At 44.4% G+C, this 25924-nt stretch overlaps 1 protein-coding gene across 1 annotated transcript; it reads right to left on the bottom strand.

Annotated features, from left to right (window-relative positions):
- Positions 1 to 2033: 2033 nt before the first annotated feature.
- Positions 2034 to 25924, bottom strand: LOC115100352 (dimethylaniline monooxygenase [N-oxide-forming] 5-like). The gene is made up of 4 exons (XM_029618768.1): positions 25880 to 25924; positions 24781 to 25129; positions 12260 to 12332; positions 2034 to 2674 (listed from the first exon to the last, which is right to left on the bottom strand). Exons 1-4 carry the CDS (start codon positions 25922 to 25924, stop codon positions 2284 to 2286), a joined length of 858 nt encoding a protein of 285 aa, XP_029474628.1. The 3' UTR covers positions 2034 to 2283.

Raw genomic sequence — 25924 nt, 5'->3', positions numbered from 1 at the left:
GGACGCGGAGAAGGCGGTCATTAGGGTGGCTGTGATCGCCTACGTAGCCAAGAGAAACCGGCAATGTAACGCAAAAATCCTAAGACTTACTGCGGTTCTTAAGGCCGCACAGAGGAATTGGCCAGAGGTGCCTCCTCCTCTGAATCCTCAGAGTCCCCCTCCATAGTGTTTGGATGGGCCGTTATACCTAGGATTCTCCAAACCCTCAAAGAACTGTTTTCATGTGAAATCCTTGATCTTTTCCTGGGTCATGATCCAAGGGATGCCTCCAGCTGCCACCCCGTGGCTTTCCTGGCTAGGTATGCTTTGTGCAGCAGCACAAAGTCCGATGAAAAGGCTGAAGAATTGCCAGAATCTTCCCCCAGGAGGTCTCATCCTCACCTGACTGTGCTCCCTGCCTTTCCTCGGAGCTCTGAATGGCAGGGGACAAAGGCAGCTCCTGCAGCAGCTGCAAACGAGGACAAAATGGCTGCCATTCCCGTGCTAATCAGGAAGTCGGCCACGGCCTCTCCAGATGCTCCAGCAACTTCTTTAGGTCCCTGCTGCTTTTTGGGCACTGCCATAGCCTATCTCGAACTGCCCTCTCCACCAGAGAGGCAACAGGAACTAAGGTTGGTTCGGGAAAGCCTTGCGTGTGCATCGCCGCATGAAGTGCACTTGTTGCTGCTGGCCATGTCCCAGCCTTCCCTGACCGCATGTTTGTGCGAGCCACTGCTGAAGAACAACTGCCCCAGACCTGGGAACCATGCTGCTGCAGAACCGGCACCTGCACAACCCTGCTGCTCGATCCTCTTCCCCTCAAGTATGGTGGGTTTTTTTTAATAAAACTTTAAAAAGAAACAACAGCTATCTCTATGGTAGCCAGAAGAAAGTGGCTGAAGAACTGCAGCAGGTTTTACAAGTCCTCCTGGGGGAGAGGGAACTGGCACCACCAGCTGTCTACCCCCTGTGGTGAAAGGACTGAGCTATACAAGGGTTCCCAATCCCCTGCTCATCCCTCCCAATCCCCTGCTCATCCTTCCCAATCCCCTGCTCATCCCTCCCAGGACCTAACAACCTCCTGGGAGGGAATCTTCTCCGTATTCTAGCTCTTATTTATTATTATTTTTTAAGCTAAACTAAATTTCTAGACTGTCGGTTTTGCATCCCTACCATCTGCTGGAGACGGAGAAATACTGAGGGACTGCAGATGACACACTAGGTTATATGGCAGTGTCAGTAAAACTTTCTCTGTCTCCATCTGCTAGAAGGGAGGAAAAGCCCAGGAGTCTGGACTGATCTGGGTATGAACAGGGAATCCAACCCTCATAGCTCCCTTTTGGCTTAGACAGATTTTGGTTTCCAGTTCTTTAGAATCTGTTCCTGAGAAAACCAAGAAGTTGGACATTTTTTTCATTATATAGAGCCAAGAAGTGTTGCTCACCCTAACATCCAGGTTCTCGCCCTTACAACTTAGATAAGTTGTTCAAAAATCTATCTTTCTGACTTCTAGAAAGTATTCCATTAGGTTTAGAAAAGCATTTGTTGTTTCTCTTCTGTTAAAATTATAGATTATTTCAATTTTTTAGTCATTTAGGGTCTGATATTAAAAAAGCTGAGTTCCCAGATTTAGGCGTCTAAATTAGGAGCCTCTTTTCAGACAAACATAGGAGTCTAAGTTTTCAACTGAAAATGTATATACATTTAGGAGCTTAAAAATTTAAGGTTTGCTATTCATTATCCTAAATGTAGGATCCTCAATTAGGTGCCTAGTTCTGAAAATCAGAGCTAAACTCCTTTGTTTCCCACATTTCCTTAGCTACCTACTCTTTCATTTCTTAAATTTAGGAGTCTAATGAAACCAGGACCCTAAATATAGGTACTAGGCTGTACTAAATTTTCAAAAGAGATAACAGAAGCCTAACTCCAAAGGTTAGGAGCCTAAACACTTTGAAAATTGGCCACTTAGATTTTATACTGTACTTTTATGTCCTCTTCTCCCTCCCCCCCCCCCCCATACGCATACAGTTAGAATAAAATTGATATCACAGAGCCCAATATTAGCTGGGAGCTGACAGTCACTAATGTACATGGCATTCTTTAAAACAGAGCTACAGGAAAGACGTTTAATACTAAAGAAACATGCAAAAGAATATCCCAAACTATTAAAAATAATATTAAACATGGATATGGAAAGAGGAGGAAAACTCATAATGGTAACAGAAGCTATTTCTAACATGTCAAAGAAGTAGAGGGAAAAGGAGAAGAGAAATAAAAGGTGACAAAGAAGAAAAAGAAACTTAATCAGTTGAATTTAAGCATGTTCCTTTTCCTTCTCAATAATCTAATAATTAGAAATATTGGAAAACTGCAGCAAAGAAGAGCCAGTACTTTAAGAAGTAAAGGGATTGAAGAGGATTGCTCCATTGTTTTATTATCCAGTTGTCGAGTTTTTGTGGGTTTGATAATTCGGTCTCTTTGAGTCAGTATAGCTTGCCTGGCTCCTTCCCACTTTCCAGGTCCTCTCAGGCGGTACTGATATGGTGTACATGGTCCAAAGAACACTTCCTTGGCTAGCTTTGGATCCGTAAGGAGAAGGGAGAGCAAGTTGGGCTTCACATCTATCTGTATGGCAAGTTCATCCAAGTATTCTATGAAGTCCACTTGTAAAGTGTGGCGTGGGCTATCCACATAACTGGGAAAGGAAGAGAAACACAATGATCAATACATCCTGCTTTCATAACTACAAATTACTCAACAAGAACCATAAGAAGAGTAGTTTTACTTTATTACCAGAATGATAAGCATCCTAGACAGTTATGTATTTGGTCACAACAGTCTGGGCAGCAGCATTTAACACCCTCACTTCCACCATTTAGTTTGAGACCAACCAACATCAAAGATCTCTTGAGACCTGGAATGCCTCAACGAGTTCATGGTCATTCAAGCTCCTTCTTTCTCCAATCTGCTATTAGTCTCCTACAGATGCACACCTATCCTTAACTCTCCCCACTGAGAGTATTCTTTGTTGCTTACACCTGTAGTCCAGACTACAGAGCCCAGGGGTGTCTATAGAATTTGGTCCACAGGTACCTGTTTATTTATTTACCTTCTAGCTAATCTTCAAAGTAAAACCACGCAGTTTCCTTTTGAAAATTAGCTACAAGTTATGTGGGGACGAAAGTACCCATAGACTTTGCAACTGCAATAAATGGGTTGGCGTCACACTTGAAAATATGGGTGTCGATTTGAAAGTGCAATCTACATGGGTCTTTTCCTTCCCCCAACTCATCTCCATCCTCAGCATGGCCCACTTTTGTGATGGCTAAAGCTAGTTGCCTAGTAACAATAGATTACTAGCAAGATTCTGTTTTAGACATTCTATCGTGTGAGTATTCCTATTCCATGAATACCCTGAATCTTGGCACTCAGAAAGATTCAGCATTGTCCTTACAGCCTCAGGTTAAAGCAGCATTGAAGAGTGCTATTTTAAACTCCACATGCTTCGGTATATGAAACCGTTTTAAGAGTCCGGTTTTAGAATAGTCGTTCAATCTCTAGTTATTACCACATTGGATTATTGCAATGCATTGCATGTTGGTCTTCCTCCCTCTACCTTGAAGGCCTTACAGTCAGTTCAGAATGTGGCCATCAGGATTATTACTGGCTCTTGATATCAAGACGACATAAACTTGAAAAAAAATGTGTTATTTTTTTATTAGAAAGCATATCAGTTACATCAAGGAAGGTATATAAGAATAAGTAGAAGACAATTACAATTTACAAATTATTGAATTTGAACCCCCCCCCCTCCCCACAAATCCTCCGAACTGCATATGCCCGTCAATATTAGTATAACAACAAACCAATAATGCAATAACTGAAGAACATGAGCTTGTGATTAGAGAATGTACAGCCTTGGATATAATTAGGATGACAGAATTTGCTGGCGGTTGTTCGCCTGTAGGATGCTTGATGCTTTACTCAGGTCTTATCATATATAACTTTGTTGCATAGTTCTGCTGTTAAAGAGGACAGAAAACCTGACCATGTTTGTTGGTGAAAGAACTGCTTTTTAGTCAAACTCTCTCACAATTTTCCATTCTAACAGATATAAATCCAGCATGGATGTTCTCCAAGCAACGAAGTCTTGGCTTGTGTTGCACTGGAGGTGTATCTTGGCCTGGTGCAGGATTGGTACGGCCCTCTGGTCAGACCCAGAAAGCGCCTGCTACCAGGAGGCAGAGCACACTAGGAGACAGAGGCTAGCTGGAGCTTCACCAATAACAGTCCGTAGTTTCCTCAAGTTGAGCCCTTGGGTACCCGGACCGCCTGGACTAAGGTGGGCCTCAGATGGTCTCCCGGAGAGGTATCGGAGAGGTGTGCCTACCATGAGAAAGGATGTATGGCTGATGCAGTATGGATGAGCTAGACCTGAACCGGAAGCTCTGGAGACCTCAGGGAGGCAACCGTTCAGGGAGGTCCTCTGGGTGAGGCAGGCACGCCTGTAGGTCTAGCCAAGTGGAAGCCACGGTTGGTCTCTAAAGCAGGTTGGCCCACAGGTCGCAGGAGGCCAGAAGAGAGTGTCCGAGTGAAGCGCAAGGGTTAGAGCCAGAGTATCAGTCCAAGGGTGGTCAGCCAAAGCAGGGATCAATACCAGAATCAGTCCGTGAGAAGTCAAGGCAAGCGAAGGTCGGTTCCAGGCGGCAGACAATAGATTGGTCAGGCAGGCAGTGGTCAGTTTCAGGTGGCAAGCAGAAAGTGGTCAGGCAGGCAGAGGTCAGTACCAAAGTTCAGTCCGGATAGGTACTACCTGGGGATGATACAGGAACATGAAAACATTGGAACAGGAGACACTGGAAACACGGAGGCAAACTATCACACCAACGGTGTCGATCCAATTGCAAAGGCGAGGCTCTGGGGGAAGAGTCTCGCCTTAAATATCAGGGCTACATGATGTCATCTCTGGGCACCGTGGGCCGCGTTCCCGCACTGGGCCCTTTAAAGGGAAGCGCAGCCCCCCACGCATGCGCCTGGAGGCGGGGCCAATGCCAAGGCCCACCTAGTTACTCGAGGTGAGGTTTAGGTATTAGTGTAGGGGGTTAGGGGCCATTTTGGCATTCAAAGTGAGACGTACGAACAGAACAGTGCTCTCTTGTGAAGATTTGATGACCTTCGGAGTGAGGAAACTCACCCAAAGCTGAGATTTGTGCAATGTTCTCTCAACCTAGCTTGATGGACTCTCTACCTGGGTAATATCAAGCTAGGCTGAGAGAACATTGCACAAATCTCATCTTTGAATGAGTTTCCTCACCTAAACCTCACCTCGAGTTACTAGGTGGGCCTCCCATAGAGATATAAATATCTACCTAGTGTACATAGGCGACCTAATGAAAGAGGGCAGGTTCTCCCTCTTTCATTAGGTCGCCCTAACAACAGGGAGTACTGTGCAGCTTCAGCCCCTGCTTGCTTTTCATATTTCTCCCATACCAGTAAACCAGCATTCATATATTGATCATCCCACTCAGGATCCCCATAAGGACCTCTAATACACTGACGAGCTACATTCATATCTCTGGAAGATAAAGAACCCTGTTCTTTATCTTCCAGAGATATGAATGTAGCTAATGATCCAGAGATATGAATGTAGCTAATGTAGCTAATATGAATGTAGACCTAATGAAAGAGGGAGAACCTGCCCTCTTTCATTAGGTCGCCCTAACAACAGGGGGTACTGTGCAGCTTCAGCCCCTGCTTGCTTTTCATATTTCTCCCATACCAGTAAACCAGCATTCATATATTGATCATCCCACTCAGGATCCCCATAAGGACCTCTAATACACTGACGAGCTACATTCATATCTCTGGAAGATAAAGAACCCTGTTTTGGATACGGAGACATATCTCCTCTCCTGTCCTCAGTCCAGCTAGATAACCTATCCACCCATAAATCCACATAATATCTACTAGCTTCTTTCTCAGCCACTATTTCTTTTGGTGTTTGTTTACACACACTCTGGACTACCATAATCAGATCCCCTTTTTCATCTCTACAAGCTGTCTCTTCATCCTTCCCTTCGTGTGTAATTACACAGCCCTGCGTCTTACATTTTCGGGGTGGCTGTTGTCTAGGAAAATAATTTCCTATCTTAATCGGTTTTGTCTTACCCTTTTCCCGTACGCTTTTATCCTCTCCTGACTAGTATGAGGGCATTATGGCTAGGTGCTCGCTCTCTCTCCTGACTAACGTTCCAGTGTATTTTAAAGGACAATCATCAAGCTCATTTCTTGGTTGGGGCCTCAAGAAAAGTTCTTTAGCCACTTTGCTTTTATTTGTATTTTAATTGCATTACAAAATATTTCAAAAAAATATATTTGGGGCTTATATCAGATTGGACTCTGATTTGGGCCAAAGATTCTCCTATAAAACTTCCATTAAATTTATTCAATAGCATTATTCAATCAATCCTCTTGTATGGGAATAAGATCTGGGATTTTTTATTAACCCTAAACAGTACAGAGCAGAACAGAACTCCTGCATCTCAAGTTCTGCAAACAAATACTCTGTTTCCACAGAAACACCACTAATAATGGATGCAGAGAACTAGGATATTTCCCCTTAAAATTCACCATATATTCAAATTTCAGCAATATCTCAGTAACAGCAATGCAAACTCCCTCCTCTACCAGGCACTCTCTGAAGAAGCATAAAATCCTGCAAAAAACAAACATTCTAGCAAACCAACTATTTCCAAACAGCACTAACACCCAGAACCTCAAACACTATCCTACCTACAAAAAGGTAGCACTGCAAATATTACACTGGGATAAGAACTCCAATACATCTCCTATTGGAACAACAGAAGAAAGTAGAATAGCAGATTGCTACCAATCCTTACACAAAAGCTACATACTAGCAGTATACCTCATCTTGACCATACATGCAGAGGAGAGAAAGACCACCAAATACAGAATAACTGACCGGAAAATAGAAATGTGCAAACAAAAATGAAATGGAACTCTCAAGAAGCTAGAGTACACATGCAGTGCAACACTGGAGAACTCAAAACAGGAATGAATTTCTTTCTGTACTAAGCAAAATAAGAAGTTAAGAGATGCATATTTCCAAAGCAGCATATTTCAGTCCTAAATTAGTAATGAAATGCTTTCTAGTACCTTTGTTTTCTTGTCAAAAGATATCTTATTTTCTCTTTTCTACATCTCCTTTAACCTTGCCCAGGGTTCCTTTTCCATTTCTTCTCTCTTCTCCTGTCTTCTTCACTTTATCCCCTGCATCTGTAAGATTTACCTTTCACTTTCATTTCTTTTCTTCATTTTTTTTTTACCTCTAGCCAATCATAGCTAGATTTCACCCCTCCTTCCCCTCATCTTTCAGTCAATCTCTCTCTTTTCTCCTCTCATCTATCCATCTTTCTCTCTTACTCCCACCACCTTCCTGTTGGAGGTTGTGGCAGCCTCGAGCTCGGGACGCTCAAGGCTTGGCACTCTTGTTGCGTGACGATGGGATGGAGCGCAACCTAGAGCTCTCCAACATAGAACAAGGAGAATGTGTGCCCTTGCAGAGAAGAAAGTCCAAGTCTGGGAATCAGGAACCCTGAATCCTCCGCTGACCTGCACACCAATGAGGCCATCAACGCAATGGTGGTCTATGAATGGTCCTCTGACCGTTCCAAGCCCTTTTGGACCTGCCACAGGGTGTAGCAGAGGCTGCAGGCTGGACATAGGTCATGGTGGAAGGAGGTTGGGATGAAGATAGGAACTAACAGGGATGAGCACAACCCTCAGGCGCCTTACACAGCACTTGGGACTGGTCGCAGATCACACTGTCCCCTTCATGCCCTACACAGCCAGGTGGCGGGTCACGGACCACGAGGAGAATGGGACAGGCTCGGGAAGTCTCATAGCGCAGGTTAGTAGAAACCCCTTGGATCCTCCGGAGTCGGGACTTGGGAAACGAGATAAAGCCTTGGAGCTTGGAAACTCAGAGTAAAAGCAGGGAATCTCCAAAGGTACAGGTCCCACCAGACCTGGAGCATTAGGACCGGGAACATGATGGAACTTGGGACGTCAGAACATTAAGTAACATCAGGACATCAAGAAACATCAGGACATCACGAAACATCAGGACAGAGACCAGGAAGATAAGAAGAAAGGTGCAAAGAAGGCAAAACAATTACCGGCATGGTTAAAAGGGGAGGTGAAAGAAGCTATTTTTGCCAAAAGATCTTCATTCAAAAATTGGAAGAAGGATCCAACAGAAGAAAATAGGATAATGCATAAACGTTGGCAAGTTAAATGTAAGACATTGATAAGACAGGCTAAGAGAGAATTTGAAAAAAAGTTGGCTGTAGAGGCAAAAACTCACAGTAAAAACTTTTTTAAATATATCCAAAGCAGAAAGCCTGTGAGGGAATCAGTTGGACTGTTAGATGATCGAGGGGTTAAAGGGGCACTTAGAGAAGATAAGGCCATCGCAGAAAGATTAAATGATTTCTTTGCTTCGGTGTTTACTGAAGAGGATGTTGGGGAGGTACCCGTACTGGAGAAGGTTTTCATGGGCAATGATTCAGATGGACTGAATAAAATCACAGTGAACCTAGAAGATGTGGTAGGCCTGATTGACAAACTGAAGAGTATTTAATATAACTTGCCTAATATTACACACGATGTAATTTTGGTATATAATGCTTACCATGTAAGCACTTACGTTTCTGCTTATTTGCTTTGTTCTCCTGTTAGAAATTGTTTAACCTATCCTTTCCTCTAACTACCAAGTTCCACATTCCCTGTTATAATGTAATTTCCTGCTTCTATTGTTAACTGGTTTTTTCCCCCTAGTTCATTGTAAACCGGTACGATAAGACCTGGTCTTGAGCATCGGTATATTAAAAGAATTTAAATAAATAAATAAATAAATATTAAATCACCTGGACCGGATGGTATACACCCCAGAGTTCTGAAGGAACTAAAAAATGAAATTTCAGACCTATTAGTAAAAATGTGTAACCTATCATTTAAATCATCCATTGTACCTGAAGACTGGAGGATAGCAAATGTAACCCCAATATTTAAAAAGGGCTCCAGGGGTGATCGGGGAAATTACAGACCTGTTAGCCTGACTTCAGTGCCAGGAAAAATAGTGGAAAGTATTCTAAACATCAAAATCACAGAACATATAGAAAGACATGGTTTAATGGAACAAAGTCAGCATGGCTTTACCCAAGGCAAGTCGTGTCTCACAAATCTGCTTCACTTTTTTGAAGGAGTTAATAAACATGTGGATAAAGGTGAACTGGTAGATGTAGTATACTTGGATTTTCAGAAGGGGTTTGACAAAGTTCCTCATGAGAGGCTTCTAGGAAAAGTAAAGTCATGGGATAGGTGGTGATGTCCTTTCGTGGATTGCAAACTGGCTAAAAGACTGGAAACAGAGAGTAGGATTAAATGGGCAATTTTCTCAGTGGAAGGGAGTGGACAGTGGAGTGCCTCAGGGATCTGTATTGGGACCCTTACTGTTCAATATATTTATAAATGATCTGGAAAGAAATACGACGAGTGAGATAATCAAATTTGCAGATGATACAAAATTGTTCAGAGTAGTTAAATCACCAGCAGATTGTGATAAATTGCAGGAAGACCTTGTGAGACTGGAAAATTGGGCTGCAAAATGGCAGATGAAATTTAATGTGGATAAGTGCAAGGTGATGCATATAGGGAAAAATAACCCATGCTATAATTACACAATTTTAGGTTCCATATTAGGTGCTACAAGCCAAGAAAGAGATCTAGGTGTCATAGTGGATTACACATTGAAATTGTCGGTGCAGTGTGCTGCAGCAGTCAAAAAAGCAAACAGAATGTTGGGATTTATTAGAAAGGGAATGGTGAATAAAACGGAAAATGTCATAATGCCTCTGTATCGCTCCATGATGAGACCGCACCTTGAATACTGTGTACAATTCTGGTCGCCGCATCTCAAAAAAGATATAATTGCGATGGAGAAGGTACAGAGAATGGCTACCAAAATGATAAGGGGAATGGAACAGCGCCCCTATGAGGAAAGACTAAAGAGGTTAGGACTTTTCAGCTTGGAGAAGAGACGGCTGAGGGGGGATATGATAGAGGTGTTTAAAATCATGAGAGGTCTAGAACAGGTAGATGTGAATCGGTTATTTACTCTTTCGGATAATAGAAAGACTAGGGGGCACTCCATGAAGTTAGCATGTGGCACATTTAAAACTAATCGGAGAAAGTTCTTTTTCACTCAACGCACAATTAAACTCTGGAATTTGTTGCCAGAGAATGTGGTTCGTGCAGTTAGTATAGCTGTGTTTAAAAAGGATTGGATAAGTTCTTGGAGGAGAAGTCCATTACCTGCTATTAAGTTCACTTAGAGAATAGCCACTGCCATTAGCAACGGTAACATGGAATAGACTTAGTTTTTGGGTACTTGCCAGGTTCTTATGGCCTGGATTGGCCACTGTTGGAAACAGGATGCTGGGCTTGATGGACCCCTGGTCTGACCCAGCATGGCATGTTCTTCTCCAAGCTGAACAGTCCTATCCGCTTTAGTATTTCCTCATAGGGGAGCTGTTCTATTCCCTTTATCATATGTTCCCCCTCCAACAATCACTCTCTCACCCTCCTTGAATTCCAGCTGATCCTCTGTCTCAACCTCAAGCGCTCTAAGCAGACCTCCTCTATTAACCTCCTCCCTCCAGCAGACCCTCTCTCTCAACCTCTGCTCCTCTCAACTGTCTGGCACATCCAGCCCATTTCATGTCCATACAGATGATTCTCTCTCTCCCTCAAGACCTTTTTATAATCCCAAATGATCCTCTGTCATCTCATTCTATTAATCCCATCTCTATTCCCTCATCATTCTCTTCCCCATCCTCTCTCTCTCACAGCATCTTCTCCTCCCCTCCAACCCTTTTCTCACATTACCCCCAGCTGATTGCCTCTCATCCTTCTCCTCTTCTAATGCTGCTGACATTTAAGGCACTTGTGACCCCCCTTTTGGGGTCCCAACCCACAGTTTGAATGATGCTTCTGGCCTTTTCCCTCACAGTGCACCCTCCACCTCAACTCTAGTGCCAGCATCATCACCCTTCAAGAATCCAGAGAGTAGGCCGCAAAAGACATCCATGGTATGGAGGCACTTTAAAGTGAGAAAGGACCCATTTCTTGTTCAGTATAGACATGAGTTGAGGAAATGTATGGGGTGTTTGGCAAATGTTGATACACAGCATCACCTACTGAAATAAAACCTGCTAGCTTTGGCATCTGCCACTCAAAGCAGAAGCTTTAGCAAAAGGGTTGACAAGGGGAAGACTCATTTCCAAGTTAAGCCCCTAGCCCTTTCCAGCAGTCAGGTGGCAGGCCATCAGCCCCCAGCCACGATGGTGTTCTGTATCACTGTCCTGAGAGAAGAGGCAAACAGCCTCCAAAGTAGTAATGAGATGCATCAGGGAAATGGTTTTCCTAGATGGACAGCCCCTGCAGATAGTGGAGAACCAGGGATTTAAGAATCTGCTGCATCTCTTAGCCCCAATTAAAACATGCCCTTCAACACCTCATTCCACATTTTGTATAATCAATACTGTAATCTCATGCAGGCGCAAGGCAGAGGAGAGTAAAGTGCATTTCTCCAGCAACATCTGGACCAGTGGAGATGCTATGCACACTTACCTCTCCCTGAATGCACGCTGGTGAGAGCTGGCCAAGGGAGGGGCAGGCAGCTCTACCGGAGACTGAGAATCAGGGTGCAGGGAGGCTGTGCTGCACCCGCGGGTGATGGATACCACCTATACTTCATACAATATCCTAACTAGCAATAAGAAAGATGCTGGATGACTGGCAGCTAGACTGATGTGACAGGAGTGTTCTTGCTGGGTTTTTTTGGACAGAAGTACAAATATGAGAAGGGGCAGTGGAAGATGGTACACTTGCTGCACCTAACAGTAAGGACTACCATAGGACTGGGGCCCAACGTAACACAGAATTCCAGTCCTAAAGGACCTGATAGAGAGGTGTAGGAGAAAAATGGGCCATTTTCATCACAGCTTGAAGGTTGGACAACTTCTCCATGAGAAGCAGAAAGAATCTTAGATGCCCCATAAGATTTAAGATGGAAACAAATCCTTATTCGTATTCCTTAGACTTATAAAAGTGAAAGTAACTGGTAGGAACTTAACCCATATTCTGATTTACTGTACTATTATAAATATTTTACACAATATGTAAGACAAACGTATACCGTTTCTCCATTTCTTGTCTTGTCAGGGCAATATCAGCTTTCATGTCTTTCGCCGAGGGCAACTTGCTCAGTCCTAGAAATAATTTTAAAAAACTGTAAGCTTTAGAAGGAATCTTGATTTTGCTGAACAGGGTAGAACATTTATAAGTTTGAACAGGGAAGGCAATGGGACGTCCAACTGATGGAGAGTCACTATGGATGCCATTTCAGATTAAAGACGACATACTATAATTATTGTATTAGAATAATAACTCCTTTCCATGTGATTTCTGGATTTCTGTCAAGTCCCACTTTTCCGACACTAGTCCCAGAGCACTCTGGTCTTTATAGTCTAAATGCAGAATAATAAATACCAGAATATATAGGGAATGTCAGCTAGCAAACCAGCACTAAAGACATCTCTGTCTTCCTACCTGTTTGCTCTTTCCCTTGAATTATTAGCACAGTTGATAGGATATTTCAGTGCTTTTGGTAGTTTCCTATACCATAAACTGGCCCTCTATTTATGGTGCTTTGATATATTATAAACTCATTAATGGCCTTTCCTAAACCTTTTAGCTTGTGTAAGGAATAGAGGTTGGCCAAGTGCTACAAACTCTGTTATACTAAGTCCAAGGCTTTGCTGGTTATTAAACCTAAATTGATGCTGATCTCCTTGAAGGAGACCATCCTATAAATATTCCTCCAGATCTCTTAGCTACATAAATACAATAATAACTTTTCTAATTAAGCCTGCTTGTAATTGCCTGCCTCTACTGTCTTGGATTAAGGAGGATCTGAAAAGATGGCATCAGCTACCTATGTTTTGATTGGGCAGGATAACCAGAATTCCTGCATATCCTTGTTTTTCAAATGCTCCCTGCCGAGTTCCTTAACTCCTTTCTATGTGAATGTGGCAGAATGAGGGTAAGTAGCATATAGGCCAGATTACTGATAATGTCCCAGTCTCTTGGGTCCTTTGCACTTTCTTTTAGAAGCCATCTCCATCTCCTAAGTTGGTTTTAGTAGGCCCTTAAATCAGGATTGCCTTTCACCTTTCTTACTCCTTTGAACAATCCTTCCTACATGAGCTAAAGGTTTAAATGCAGCTTTGATAGGCCCTTAGCCAGATACTTAATCATTTTGTCACAGATGTGAGCCCTTGGGCTATGGCGTGGTTGACACAGCCAAGTAGGCAAACCTACTAGGCCCTTGTTGACAGCAGGTGGACTCGCTCTTATTAGGATGAAGTCTAGGGCTTCACCTATATCAGCCCCCTTTTCCCACAGGTAGAGCTCTTGGGTTCCAGGGGCCAGCAGGGCTTAGGCGAGAGTCCTGTAATAATAACCGCTTAGGTAAAGTCTAGCAGACTAAGGTCAGGCTGGGCAGCGAGCAGATGGTGTCAAAATCCAGGCAGTGGTCAAGGCAGGTGGAGATTGTTCGTGATCTGATGCCTGATGAGAGAAGCAATCAGATAGGGGTTAGCAATCTGTTATAGATCTGTTAGTAGTTAGACTGCGGAGTAGCAATCTGTTAATATTGGCTCCTAAGAAGGAGGGGTCAGCAATCTTGTAGTGTCTCAGATATCGTCTTCTAAGTAGTTAGCGATCTGTTCAGGATCTGATATAGTTGTGGGTGGATCCTTGGGCCAGTGGCAGATGACCACGCCCCCAGGGGAATATCCCTAGAGGGACCAAAGGAGCAGCTGCAAAAGTTAAGAGTTTACATCAGGCAAGGACATTGTTTAAGAATAACATCATGGAAGCATGTATTCCATGCAGTGGTGTAGCGAGGGGGGCGGGGGGGACCAAGGCCCCTAGGAGCCAGGCTGTAGGGTGTAAGCTGATTAAACAAAAGCATTGGTGAAAGTAGTATAAGTCCTCCTTCCCCCTCTAGATTCATCCACTCACCCACCTATCCTAAAAGAGGAGCAAGAGGAGAACGGGCCCTTGCACCTGCTCCTTCCTCCCCTGCCAGGGCCTTATTGGCAAACTGGAACCATGTGGTACAAAGCGAGACACCGAGATCCCTCAGGGGAGGAGGGAGGGGGAGGAGTTGCCTGAGTAGCTACAAGGCCCTGTACTTCTCTTTCTGATAAGGATAGGCAGGTGAATGAATGAATGAATCAGAGATCATTGGGAGATGGAGCTAATATACCAGGGAATGCCTTGGGGATCTTTTTGGGGGTGGGGGAAGAAGTCAATGGACTGGGAATAGCTTATGGAGAGGGAGAAACTAACGGACCCAGGATCACTTGGCAGGGGAGGCAGTGATTGAATGGACTAAGAATTGCTTAAAGACGGGAAGGACTGGGGATTGTTTGTGGGGGGGGGGGGGGGGAGAGCAAGGCGTGAACAGACTGGGATCGCTGGGATGGGAGAGGTGAACAGACTGGGGATCACTGTGGTGAAGGAATGAATGGACCAGGGATCACTCTGAAGAAGTAGTGAGTGAATGAAATGGGCAACGTCATGGGGTGTCCATTGGGATCTCTATTAATCTGAAGTCCAATTCACCTGACATGTGACCAACACACTTCTCGCCTGTACAGCACCTGCCTTTATGTGCATGTGTGTGAATGCATGTGAGAGAGAGAGAGCATGTATGACTGCCTGTGGCAGAGAGAGTGCATGTGAGTGTGTGACTGCAAGTGGGAGAGAGTGAGAATGTGTGTATGTGTAATTGCATGTGAGGGAGAGAGAGAGCAAGTGTGTCCGATTGCATATGGAAGAGAGATAGCAAGTGTGTATGTGTTGAAGAGTGTGTATGTTAGGGAGAGCAGAGAAAGTTAGTGTGTACATAAGAGAGGGAATTTGTGTGTATTTGTGTGAGATCTTGTATGTATATGAGAGAGGGAGTGTGTGTATGTGTGAGAGCCTATACATATAAGAGAGAGAGTGTGCATGTGTGTGAGAGCCTATGCGAGAATGAGATAGGGAGTTAGGCACTAGATTCCTAGCAGTGGGCCAACTGATAACCTACCAGTGGTCTTCCCATAACTGGACAACAGGAAGAAAATGAGGACTACCAGTAAGGGGGTTGAGTCATATGGTGGGTTGTGACTGAGAGGGAAGAGAAGAAAAGGTATGAGTAAGGGAAGGAAAGGAAATGAGATTTAGGGATGGGAAGGGGGATAGGGATGGGAAGGGAAGGGGGATAGGGAGGGAAGGGAAGGGGTGAGGGTGTTGAGTGACAGAGGAGAGGGAAGGGGTGAGTAGGAGTGAGGGAGTAAGTGACAGAAGGAAGAGAGGTGAGAGTGAGGGAAAAGTGAGTGACAGGGAAGGAGTGAGTAACAGAGGGAAGGGAAATGAGTGAAGGAAGGGAAGGGAAGGGGATGAGAGCAAGGGATTGGAAGGGTAGCGATGGAGAAGAGGGTAGGGCAGTGAGTGGTAAGTGACAGAGGGGAGGGGAAGAGAGTGAGGAGGAGGAAGGAGGGAGGGAATGACAGAGGGAAGGGAGGGGTGAGAGGGAAGGGATCGGGGAGAGTGGAGTGAATGTTTTAATGATTGAGAAGGAAGGGAGGGTGACAGTGAGGGAAAAGGGGGTTGAGTGACAGGGAGGGAGGGAGAGTCACAGAGAAGGGAAGGGGAAGTGAGGTAGTGGAAGAAGGGCGTGAGAAGGGTAGAAGGCTGTATGTGAATGAACGTGTGTCTGTGTACATGAGAGTGAGAGAGGAGAATGTTTTTGTGTTCCCCCTCCCCTCCACTAATCCAGGACAATCTGAGGGCGACTGGAAATCAAAAGTTCCCAAGTACGGCAAGGGGAATATTTTCTATCCTTATTAGTTTTAATTATTGGGTGTTATTTAATGTCTCTGCTTTTTTGAAATATTTAATTTATTTTGGGGAAATGTTAAAAATTGTTTTTATCCTTATTATTTATTTGATGCTCTAATAGAGAATAGAGAATGAAACATATAATGCCTCTGTATCACTCCACGGTGCGACCTCATCTTGAGTATTGTGCACAGTTCTGGTCACCTCATCTTAAAAGAGACATAGCAGAATTAGAAAAGATACAGAGAAGGATGACCAAAATGATAAAAGGTGGATGGAATGAAATCCCTATGAAGGAAAGCTAAAGAGGTTAGGACTCTTCAGCTTGGAGAAGAGACGGCTGAGGGGAGATATGACAGAGGTCTATAAAATAATGAGTGGAATGGAACGAGTAAATATTAATCACTTGTTTACTCATACAAAAAGTGCAAAGACCAGAGGACACACAATGAAGTTACTAGGTAACACATTTAAAACTAATAAGAGAAAATATTTTTTTACTCAATGCTTAATTAAGCTCTGGAATTCATTGCCAGAGGATGTGATGAAAGCTATTAGTGTAGCTGCATTTAAAAAAGGTTTGGACAAGTTCTTAGAGGAAAAGTCCATTAACCATTATTAAGGAAGCATCACAGAAATCCACTGCTTATTCTTGGGATAAGCAGCTTGGAACGTATCTGCCCCTTGGGATTCTGCCAGGTACTTGTGACCTGGCTTGGCCAGTGGCCACTGTTGGAAACAGGATACTGGGCTTGATTGACCTTTAGTGTGACCCAGTATGGCAAGTCGTATGCTATTAGGGGCAGATTTTAAAAGCCCTACGCAGGGGGGTTACGCGTGCTGAGCCTATTTTGCATAGCCCCAGAGAAGCGCGCAATCCCCAGGGTGCACGTATGTCCAGAGGCTTTAAAAAAGGGGCGGGGAGGTCCAGGGCGGAGGCGTGGCCAGAGGCCTCCGTAGGGCCTCTAGGCTGTGGGATCGCTCGCCGGCACTGGGCCGGCGCACGCAACCTACGCCTGCCTCTGGGCAGGCGCAACTTGAAAAATAAAGGTCAGGGGGAGTTTTAGGTAGGGCTGGGGGGGCAGAAGGAAAGTTCCCTCCGAGGCAGCTCCGATTTCAGAGCAGCCTTGGAGGGAACAGGGAAAGCCATCGGGGCTCCCCTAGGGCTCGGCGCGCCCAAGGTGCTCATGTGTGCAGCCCCTTGGGCGCGCCGAGCCCAGATTTTATAACATGTGCGCAGCTGAGCATGCATGTTATAAAATCTGGCGTAGATTTGTGTGTGCAGGGTAGCGAGCACAAATCTACACCCACACGTAGGTATTAAAATCCGGCCCTTAAGTTCTTAGATGTGCGATTGAGCTACCAGCTCTGTATTCTGGAGAACGTTTGAGCTATTCCTCAGATGAGAGATCAGTCAGTTCCCATTCCTCATTGAGGGCTGGCAGAATTCTAGTTGGCCAAAATTTAAATTCTAGTTTCTAATTTCAATTCTAATTTCAATTCTAGTTAGCCAAAATTTCAATTCTGAAAGCTTTACCCCTTACTGAATAAGGGGTAAAGCTAGTGCGTCGAAAACGCGCGTCCAAATGCTCCGTCGGAGCGCACTGTACTATATCGGCCTGTATGTTAAGAGAAGGGAATGTTAACTGCCCATCAGACACCCCCCCACGGGCTTGCACAGGTATCTCATTGAAAAACCAAACGATAGCCTATTAGCAACCTTCTTTGTAATCTACTCAAGGGCCAATAACGGAGTAATATTTCCAGCTCTTTATTCCCTGGTAAATTGGATTGTTCAGGTTTATCTTTTAGATCCAGATTGCTGGATTTTCAAAAGATTTAACCAGGCGTTAGCCAGATAAACCTAATAGATTAAAATCAACCCCAATCTGACCTGCTAAAATGCACAAGAGCCTGACTAGGACGGGGATGGAATTCAGCCAGTTGGTACTGAGATTTGTCGCCATGGCCTTTGCACCAATTCTCTTATATTTTCTATATATTTTTCCCTTGAAAATAATGCATTTACATTTGAAAATGTCATCTACATGAGTTATTTCCCTCCCTGAGCTAAACATATTAATTAATTAATTAGGCCACCTTATGTTACCTAACTAAATGCCCACAATTTGATAATCCCAGCATGAACGTTTAGCTGGGTAAGGGCGGAGCAATTTTCAGACACCCAAATTTACCCAGCTAAATGACTTCCTCATCCTCATGGTTTGGTAACCGAATAAACTCTTTACCAGAGTTGTTCCCAAACCTGTCCTATTGAGTTTGCAGCCAGTCATGCTTTCAGGGTCTCCAATGTATGCACATTGATTTCAGGCACAGGCAGTGTAAATATCCTGAATACTTGTTCCCCATTTTATTTCATTAATTACTAAAACTTTCATTCCTTTTGCATGTAAGGCATTGCTTATTTTGTTTTTTTGTCTTTGTAATTACTATTTTATCTACCTTTTCCTTCCACGGGGCTCCAGCGGTGAACTTGGCCTGCGCGTTCGGCGCTGAAGCCCGTCGGGGTAAGGCCTCCTGTTCCGCTCACCCCGATCGGGCTCCCTCGCCGATCGCCGGCCCTTCTCTTCAGCTGCTCACCTACCTGAAAGGACGCAATCCTCCGCCTCCAGCCGGCCGCGATCGGAGCCGCGAACCCCTGCCTCCAGCCGGCCTCGACCCGGACCACGAGCCCACGCCACCAGCAGGCCCCGAGCCGAGCCGCGAGCCTTCGCCCCGAACCGCCCACAAAAACGTCGCGGCGGTGACGTCAGAGGTGCGACCGGCGGGGTATTTAAACTGCCGCTCTCCTCTTCTTCCTCCTTTTCCTTCCACGGGGCTCCAGCGGTGAACTTGGCCTGCGCGTTCGGCGCTGAAGCCCGTCGGGGTAAGGCCTCCTGTTCCGCTCACCCCGATCGGGCTCCCTCGCCGATCGCCGGCCCTTCTCTTCAGCTGCTCACCTACCTGAAAGGACGCAATCCTCCGCCTCCAGCCGGCCGCGATCGGAGCCGCGAACCCCTGCCTCCAGCCGGCCTCGACCCGGACCACGAGCCCACGCCACCAGCAGGCCCCGAGCCGAGCCGCGAGCCTTCGCCCCGAACCGCCCACAAAAACGTCGCGGCGGTGACGTCAGAGGTGCGACCGGCGGGGTATTTAAACTACCACTCTCCCTGGCGTCGCGCGCCAGGCGTCGCGCGCACGAAGGAGCGCGACAAAGGGGCCTGCCCCTTTGTTTCGCCCCTTCGTTTCGACCCTCGCTTCCCGGAGCAGTTTCACACCTATATTACACTAGAGCTCAACCAGCGTCCAACATGCTCACGTCCTTCCAGCTCTCTTCCTTCAAGCAACCACCCAGCGCCCTCTAAGTAATCAACCTTCCTGCGCCCTCCCATCAAGCACCCTGCAAGCAAACTCAGCAAGCATCCAGCCTGCGCCCCTCTCAGCAAGCACTCAGCAAGCAACCAGTCTACGCCCTCACAGCAAGCACTCAGCAAGCAACCAGACTACGCCCTCACAGCAAGCAACCAGTCTACGCCCTCACAGCAAGCACTCAGCAAGCAACCAGTCTACGCCCTCACAGCAAGCAACCAGTCTACGCCCTCACAGCAAGCACCCAGCAAGCAACCAGTCTACGCCCTCACAGCAAGCAACCAGTCTACGCCCTCACAGCAAGCACTCAGCAAGCAACCAGTCTACGCCCTCACAGCAAGCAACCAGTCTACGCCTTTTCAGCAAGCATCCTTCCAGCGTTCTTCCAGAGCACTAACCAACCAATTATTTATCTCCTAATCTCAGCCTATCCTCCCATCTGCCATCCGCCTACACTCTGCGCCAGCCAGCTAACCTCCCACAATGTCTCTTGCTCTTCCAATACCAATCTTACAACACCGCCTCCTATCTAAAAGAACATCTACCAGACGAGCCCCTCACAATAACTTAAAAACCCTCACCCCTATCTTGATCACACCAATTACCCAGCTTCTAGGCCTCTCCCTCTTTTCACTCTCTCTTTTCAATGCACAATCTCTAACGAAGAAATCCCTAATTTTCAATGATTATCTCACCGACGCCAAGCCAGATATCTGTGCAGTAACCGAAACATGGCTTAAGCCCTCAGATACAGCTTTAATAACCAACTACCTACACAAACCTATGACTTCTTCTCACTCCCGAGACTGAAAAAAAGAGGAGGGGGCATCCTTCTGGCTACCAAAAAAAGCCTTAACTTCTCCCAACATCCTTTCAGCTCTAACTCAAAACTGGAAGTCGGCTTCTTCACCTCACAACATCTTCAAATCCTTCTTGTCTACGCCCCCCCCGGGACTCCTAGAAGCAGAGGTCTCCCCCCTCCTTGAAATCACCACCATGCTCATCAACCTGGATACTCCAGCAATCATTTTAGGAGATTTCAATCTGCACATAGACAATCCCTCACCATCTAACAGCTGCGTAACACTCATCACAGCCCTGTCTGCTATGGGATTCCAACAACTAGTCAACGAACCCACACACAAAGCGGGTCACACTCTGGACTTGATTTTCGTCAACAAGGGCATTACGACTACATCCAATTTGAAGAACAAAAAGGTTCCATGGTCAGACCACACGCTCATCTCTACCTCATTCACGCTGGAAAAATCCAACACTCCCTACTCCCCCTCTCCTTCATTCCATTACAAGAGGCGATGCTCACCAGAAGACCTTAACAACCAATTGGTCTCACAGCTACCCCTATTAGACCTCACTGACCCGAACACTGCCATTCGCTCCTGGAACAACATAACAGAAAACATAGCCAACAAGCTCTGTCCTTCAACTACAAAAAGATCTCACACCAATGCATCCAACAGACAACCGTGGTTCACTAATGAACTCAGAAAACTAAAACAAAGTTTAAGAAAAAAAGAAGCGACCTGGCGCAAAACCCCTTGTGACATCACCATTTTTTCATACAAATCCACACTTTACCAGTACAAATCTCTCACCTCAAAATCAAAAAAAGACTATTATGCATCTAAGATTCACAACCTGGTTTTTGACGCCAAAGCCCTCTTCGCTTATGTCTCCAGCCTCACTCAAACCATTCCGCGAGAAATCCCAGGCAACATGGCACAACCCAAAGCAGAAGAACTCGCTCAGTTTTTCCAAAATAAAATCACCAATCTCTTAACACAACTGCCTTCCAATACAGCCGACCTCCAGACATATCAACAACCTGCCCTCAAAAACGTCAGCTTAAACACCTTTGAACCCGTCTCTTCCACGGAGATACAAACCATCCTGAGAAGAATGAAACCTTCGTCTCATCCTGCAGACCACATCCCCTCCAAACTTCTTCTAGCTATTCCAGACACAATAGCCACTTCATTGAAAAATATCATCAACTGCTCTCTAGCCCAAGGAACCTTCCCAGATGATCTTAAAATGGCCTCAATCTCACCGCTCCTAAAGAAACCCAACCTAGACCCGAAGGACCCTAACAACTTCCGCCCCATAGCTAACCTCCCATTCATCGCAAAGATCATGGAAAAAACTAGTGAACTCTCAACTCTCAGATTTCATCGAAGACAACAATCTTCTCTTCATCCCACAACACGGCTTCCGTAAAAATCGAGGCACAGAATCCCTCCTCACTTCGTTGACAGACCATATCTTACTGGGCCTCGACAAAGGAAACTCTTTTCTATTGATCTTGTTAGACCTATCAGCAGCGTTCGACACGGTCAACCACACCATCCTCTTAAACCAGTTATCATCCATAGGAATCTGCGGCACCGTCCTATCTTGGTTCAAAACCTTTCTCAACAACAGAGGTTACAAAGTTAAACTCCAAAACAAGGAATCCTCAAGATTTGACTCTGCCATAGGAGTCCCACAAGGTTCTTCATTATCTCCGACTCTATTCAACATTTACCTGCTTCCTCTTTGCCAACTTCTCACTGACCTCAATCTAAAGTACTTCCTATACGCAGATGATATTCAAATCATCATCCCCATCAAAGACACATACTCTAAAACTCTTGACTACTGGGAATCATGCCACCAAAAAATCAAACAACTTCTCAACAGCCTTCACCTCATCTTAAATTCCTCCAAGACAGAAATCCTACTCATCTCTCCGGAGAACAATACACCTAACATTACTCTTCCCACCAACCTACCTTCTGCACAAGTTAGAGACTTAGGAGTGTTATTGGACAACCGGCTAAACTTCAAGGCACACATCAACAAAACAACCAAAGACTGCTTCTATAAACTCCAGGTCTTGAAAAGGATAAGACCTCTCTTCCATGCTCAAGACTTCAGAACGATCATCCAGGTAGTCATTTTTTCAAAATTAGACTATTGCAACTCCTTATTGCTAGGTCTGCCTTCTTCCTATTCCAAACCATTACAGATGGTGCAAAATTCAGCAGCCCGACTACTAACAGGCACAAGAAAAAGAGACCACATATCTCCCATCCTGAAAGAGCTACATTGGCTACCCGTATACTTCCATATCATGTACAAAACCATATGTATCATTTTCAAAACTATACATCAATGCACTTCCCTCGATCTTCAATTTCCTCTCCAAGTATACAACTCGACAAGACCTACCAGAGATGTTTATAGAGGCACACTCCAAGTTCCCCCTGCAAAAACGACTAGACACATTACCCTAAGAGATCGCGCCACCTCCACAGCTGGCCCCCCTTCTGTGGAATTCATTGCCCACAGATCTCAGACTGGAACCTTGCCTCCCAACTTTTAGGAAAAGACTTAAGACTTGGTTATTCAAGCAAGCTTTCCAAGACACAATTTAATGACACAATCCAAGGACACAACCCAAGGACTCCTCAAAACATTCAGCCATTAATCATGCCATTTGTACATAACTTGTAATGTGACTTGTATATCGTTTAACCATTTATTCTTTCCTTTTTCTTCCTCTTCACCAAGTTCTGCCACCCTTGTTAATTGTAACTGTACTTTCGGTCACCTGAGTTCTAGTTTGATGTATTTAATGCACTCCCGTTTCATGTAAACCAGCAAGATATGTTCTCATGATTGCCGGTATATAAAAACCTTAAATAAATAAATAAATAAATAAATAAATAAATCTACTTAAAAAAATTGGCATATCCTTGTGATGGAAAAGCTGACCACTTTTGCTATAGTAAAAGTACTTTTGCACTATCTGTATCCACCTTGGGATCTTTTTTTTTTTCCAATACAGTTCTAATGCTCCAACTCTGATTGCCAAGCCCTCTCAATCTCCTTTTTTCTCTATTATTTTGTTTTTTTTCTCTTTGCCCATTAAAAGATCCGCTATTTTGTTTTCTCCAGCTATTTGGAAGTTCATTCTTTGCTTAGTTTTGTGGATTTGAAGAGGCCTGTAATTACTGAACATTTTATGTAATCTCTGCAACAACGCTGTCTATAATAAGATGAGCTCTCTGATAGGAATGTGTGTTCATGTAAAACAAATGCCAAAAAAAATCTAATCTCTGAGGCCATATTTGGTTTGCTCTCAATGAAATGAACTGAACATAGCTTCCTATGAAAATAATCAAACATTTTCAGATATTTTACAATTTGTGGCATTAAAAAAAAAAAGGTGGGGACCTCCCATGGTCCTGTTAAAACATAAGGCCTGACCCTACCCTGCTCGGCTTCACTCAGCCCCTGCAATCCCCTCATGCAGCCAAAAGAATAATCCAGCCCGGCTGGAGACAGCTCTAGGCCTGGTCAGGAAGCCATCTCAGGGCATGCTCAGAGCCTGCCACAACGGTGCTGGCTGTACCACAGCAAGGCGTCAACATGATGTCAGTTTGGGGCTGTCCTGCAGGCAGACGGCACGGTTTCTAAAGGACCAACAAGCCAGCAGAAGCGAGTGGACATCTCTCCTGTCCTTTTGCATGCAGGACCTGTGAAAAGGGTAAGTGGGGGTCAGGGTTGGAGCTCCCCGGCCCTGGCGTGTTGAAATGAAGTGGGGCCATGACAAGGCCATAATCTGGGCAGATGCTGGGCCAGCATCAAGTCAGCTCCAGGCAAGCCCCCAGGCAGGCTCTGGCAGGGGGGACATAATTTTGTTTGTTTTGGATTTTTTTACATTTAATTATTTTTCCAATTCAGCAAACAAACTAAACTGATAAAAAAAATATTCAAACCCCCCCCCCCCCAAAAAAAAAACCCCAAAATGAATAAATAAAAAATTGTAAGTTTTTTAATGTCTTTAATTAAAGTTTTCAAGAAAACCAGGGCTATAGAAAATCTCGTGGTGAGATGGGTTCAGATTGGAATAACTGAATCAGTTTAGAGCTGTGAATGCTGCAGTATTTGTTCTAGGCCTCAGATATCTGGACATGAATGAAGTATAGGCAAGGATGATAGATATGATTCGAGTTGAAATTCCCTCATGGTCCCTTCTGACCAGGACTTCAGGAGGTGGGGGGAATGGAGTGGGCAGTCAAAACATTCCATGTGTCCAAATTTGTAAGTCCTTTTGTTTTGGGCAACTGTAATACTTTGAAGGTTCAAGGTCTAAAAGTAAATATGAAAGTGCTACATTTTTTAATGTAATTTAACATCATGCTTAAAGCAGCAATTCAGAATCAGTTCTGGTTACATACTTTATTAGCATGAGAAGATTATGCTTTAGAAGGAAGGTAAAAATAACACTTCGTTTTCATTCATAGTCTGGGGTCAGTATGCATCAGGAAACTGATGTTCACTCCCTGGCCCCAGGAATCCTGAATTTGCCCACAATTCCTCTTCACTCACCTTTAAGAACCCGAGTAGCCCAGCGAGCTTGGATCTCTGCAATGGGTATGAAGGGACCAAGAGGCTGGACAAGCCCAATGAAAGCTACCGTCGCCTTCTCTAGGTCAAGAGGGAAGACCTGTTTATACAGGGGGATCTTATTGTTGTGAACCTTGAAGGCAGGATCCTCAAAGAAAGGAAACGAGAAGCTGTATCCTGTGGCAAAGATGACCACATCGATGTTCTCCTCCATGGTTCCATCTTCAAAGATGCGGCAGTTTCCGTGAACATCTTCACGTTTGGCTTTACCAGCACTTTGCCAGAATAGGATACGATTTGGTAGGTCATCATTGACTGTTTGGTTTGCTGGCTAATAATGCTGAAGTGTAAAGAAAAGGATAAATATTATACTGTGAATCAAGAGCTACTTCAAATCAAAACAAATTAACCAGAGGAGAACTCATGTGCTATCACAAGAGACTAAACTGCAACACAGTTCATATCATCATGGATATTTATTTCTTTATGTATATTCTGCCTTTTGGCGCTTCAAAGAGAATTACATTCAGAGGATAGGGAAATACCTGATTGTAAAAAGCATTTACACGCTTAAAATCAAGTACCCGTGTAAGGAAACTTTTGAAAATTGCTATACTTCTTGCCATTGAATTGTCCATAGGATTTGCCCATGTTAAGTGCACTTACGCATGTAAATGGATTTTAAAATTGCTATGATAGTATGTTACATTTACACATGTAACTTTTTTAAATTACCTCTTAAGTTTCTATCTCACTCAAGGTCAAACAATAATATGCCCATTATGTGGCACCATTTTTTTTTTTTGTGCAGGGAGAAGATAAATGGTTATCTAGAATATAATTTAATATTTAAAAAATATATAGTGCTGATATTTAAAACTGTTTAATGGGAGCGGTAAGTAGCCAGGAATAAAAATTGAGAAAAAAAAAGACAGAGAGGCTTTTCTCAAATCTTCAGTTCTAGAGATCTTCATTTTCAACTGTTTTCAAAAGTTACTGTCTAAAATTATATTTTTGGTTTCTTCCTTGTGGCTTCTGGACCATAATATTGGGCTATTTTGCCTCTTATCTGGTTTCTTACATTCTCTTGCAAGGAATCCAAAGGTTTCTGACCAAGTGACCACAT

The sequence above is a fragment of the Rhinatrema bivittatum genome, chromosome 10 (assembly GCF_901001135.1).
Source record: "Rhinatrema bivittatum chromosome 10, aRhiBiv1.1, whole genome shotgun sequence".
Taxonomy (NCBI): Eukaryota; Metazoa; Chordata; class Amphibia; order Gymnophiona; family Rhinatrematidae; genus Rhinatrema; species Rhinatrema bivittatum.
This window is presented reverse-complemented; position numbering and strand designations above follow the sequence as displayed.

Coding starts and splice junctions, on each gene's coding strand:
- LOC115100352 (XM_029618768.1), bottom strand. CDS start 25,924: ATGTGGTCACTTGGTCAGAAACCTTTGGATTCCTTGCAAGAGAAT. Junction 25,130..25,879: donor TGGATTCCTTGCAAGAGAAT/GTAAGAAACCAG, acceptor CAGCATTATTAG/CCAGCAAACCAAACAGTCAA. Junction 12,333..24,780: donor GGCTACTCGGGTTCTTAAAG/GTGAGTGAAGAG, acceptor AATTATTTCTAG/GACTGAGCAAGTTGCCCTCG.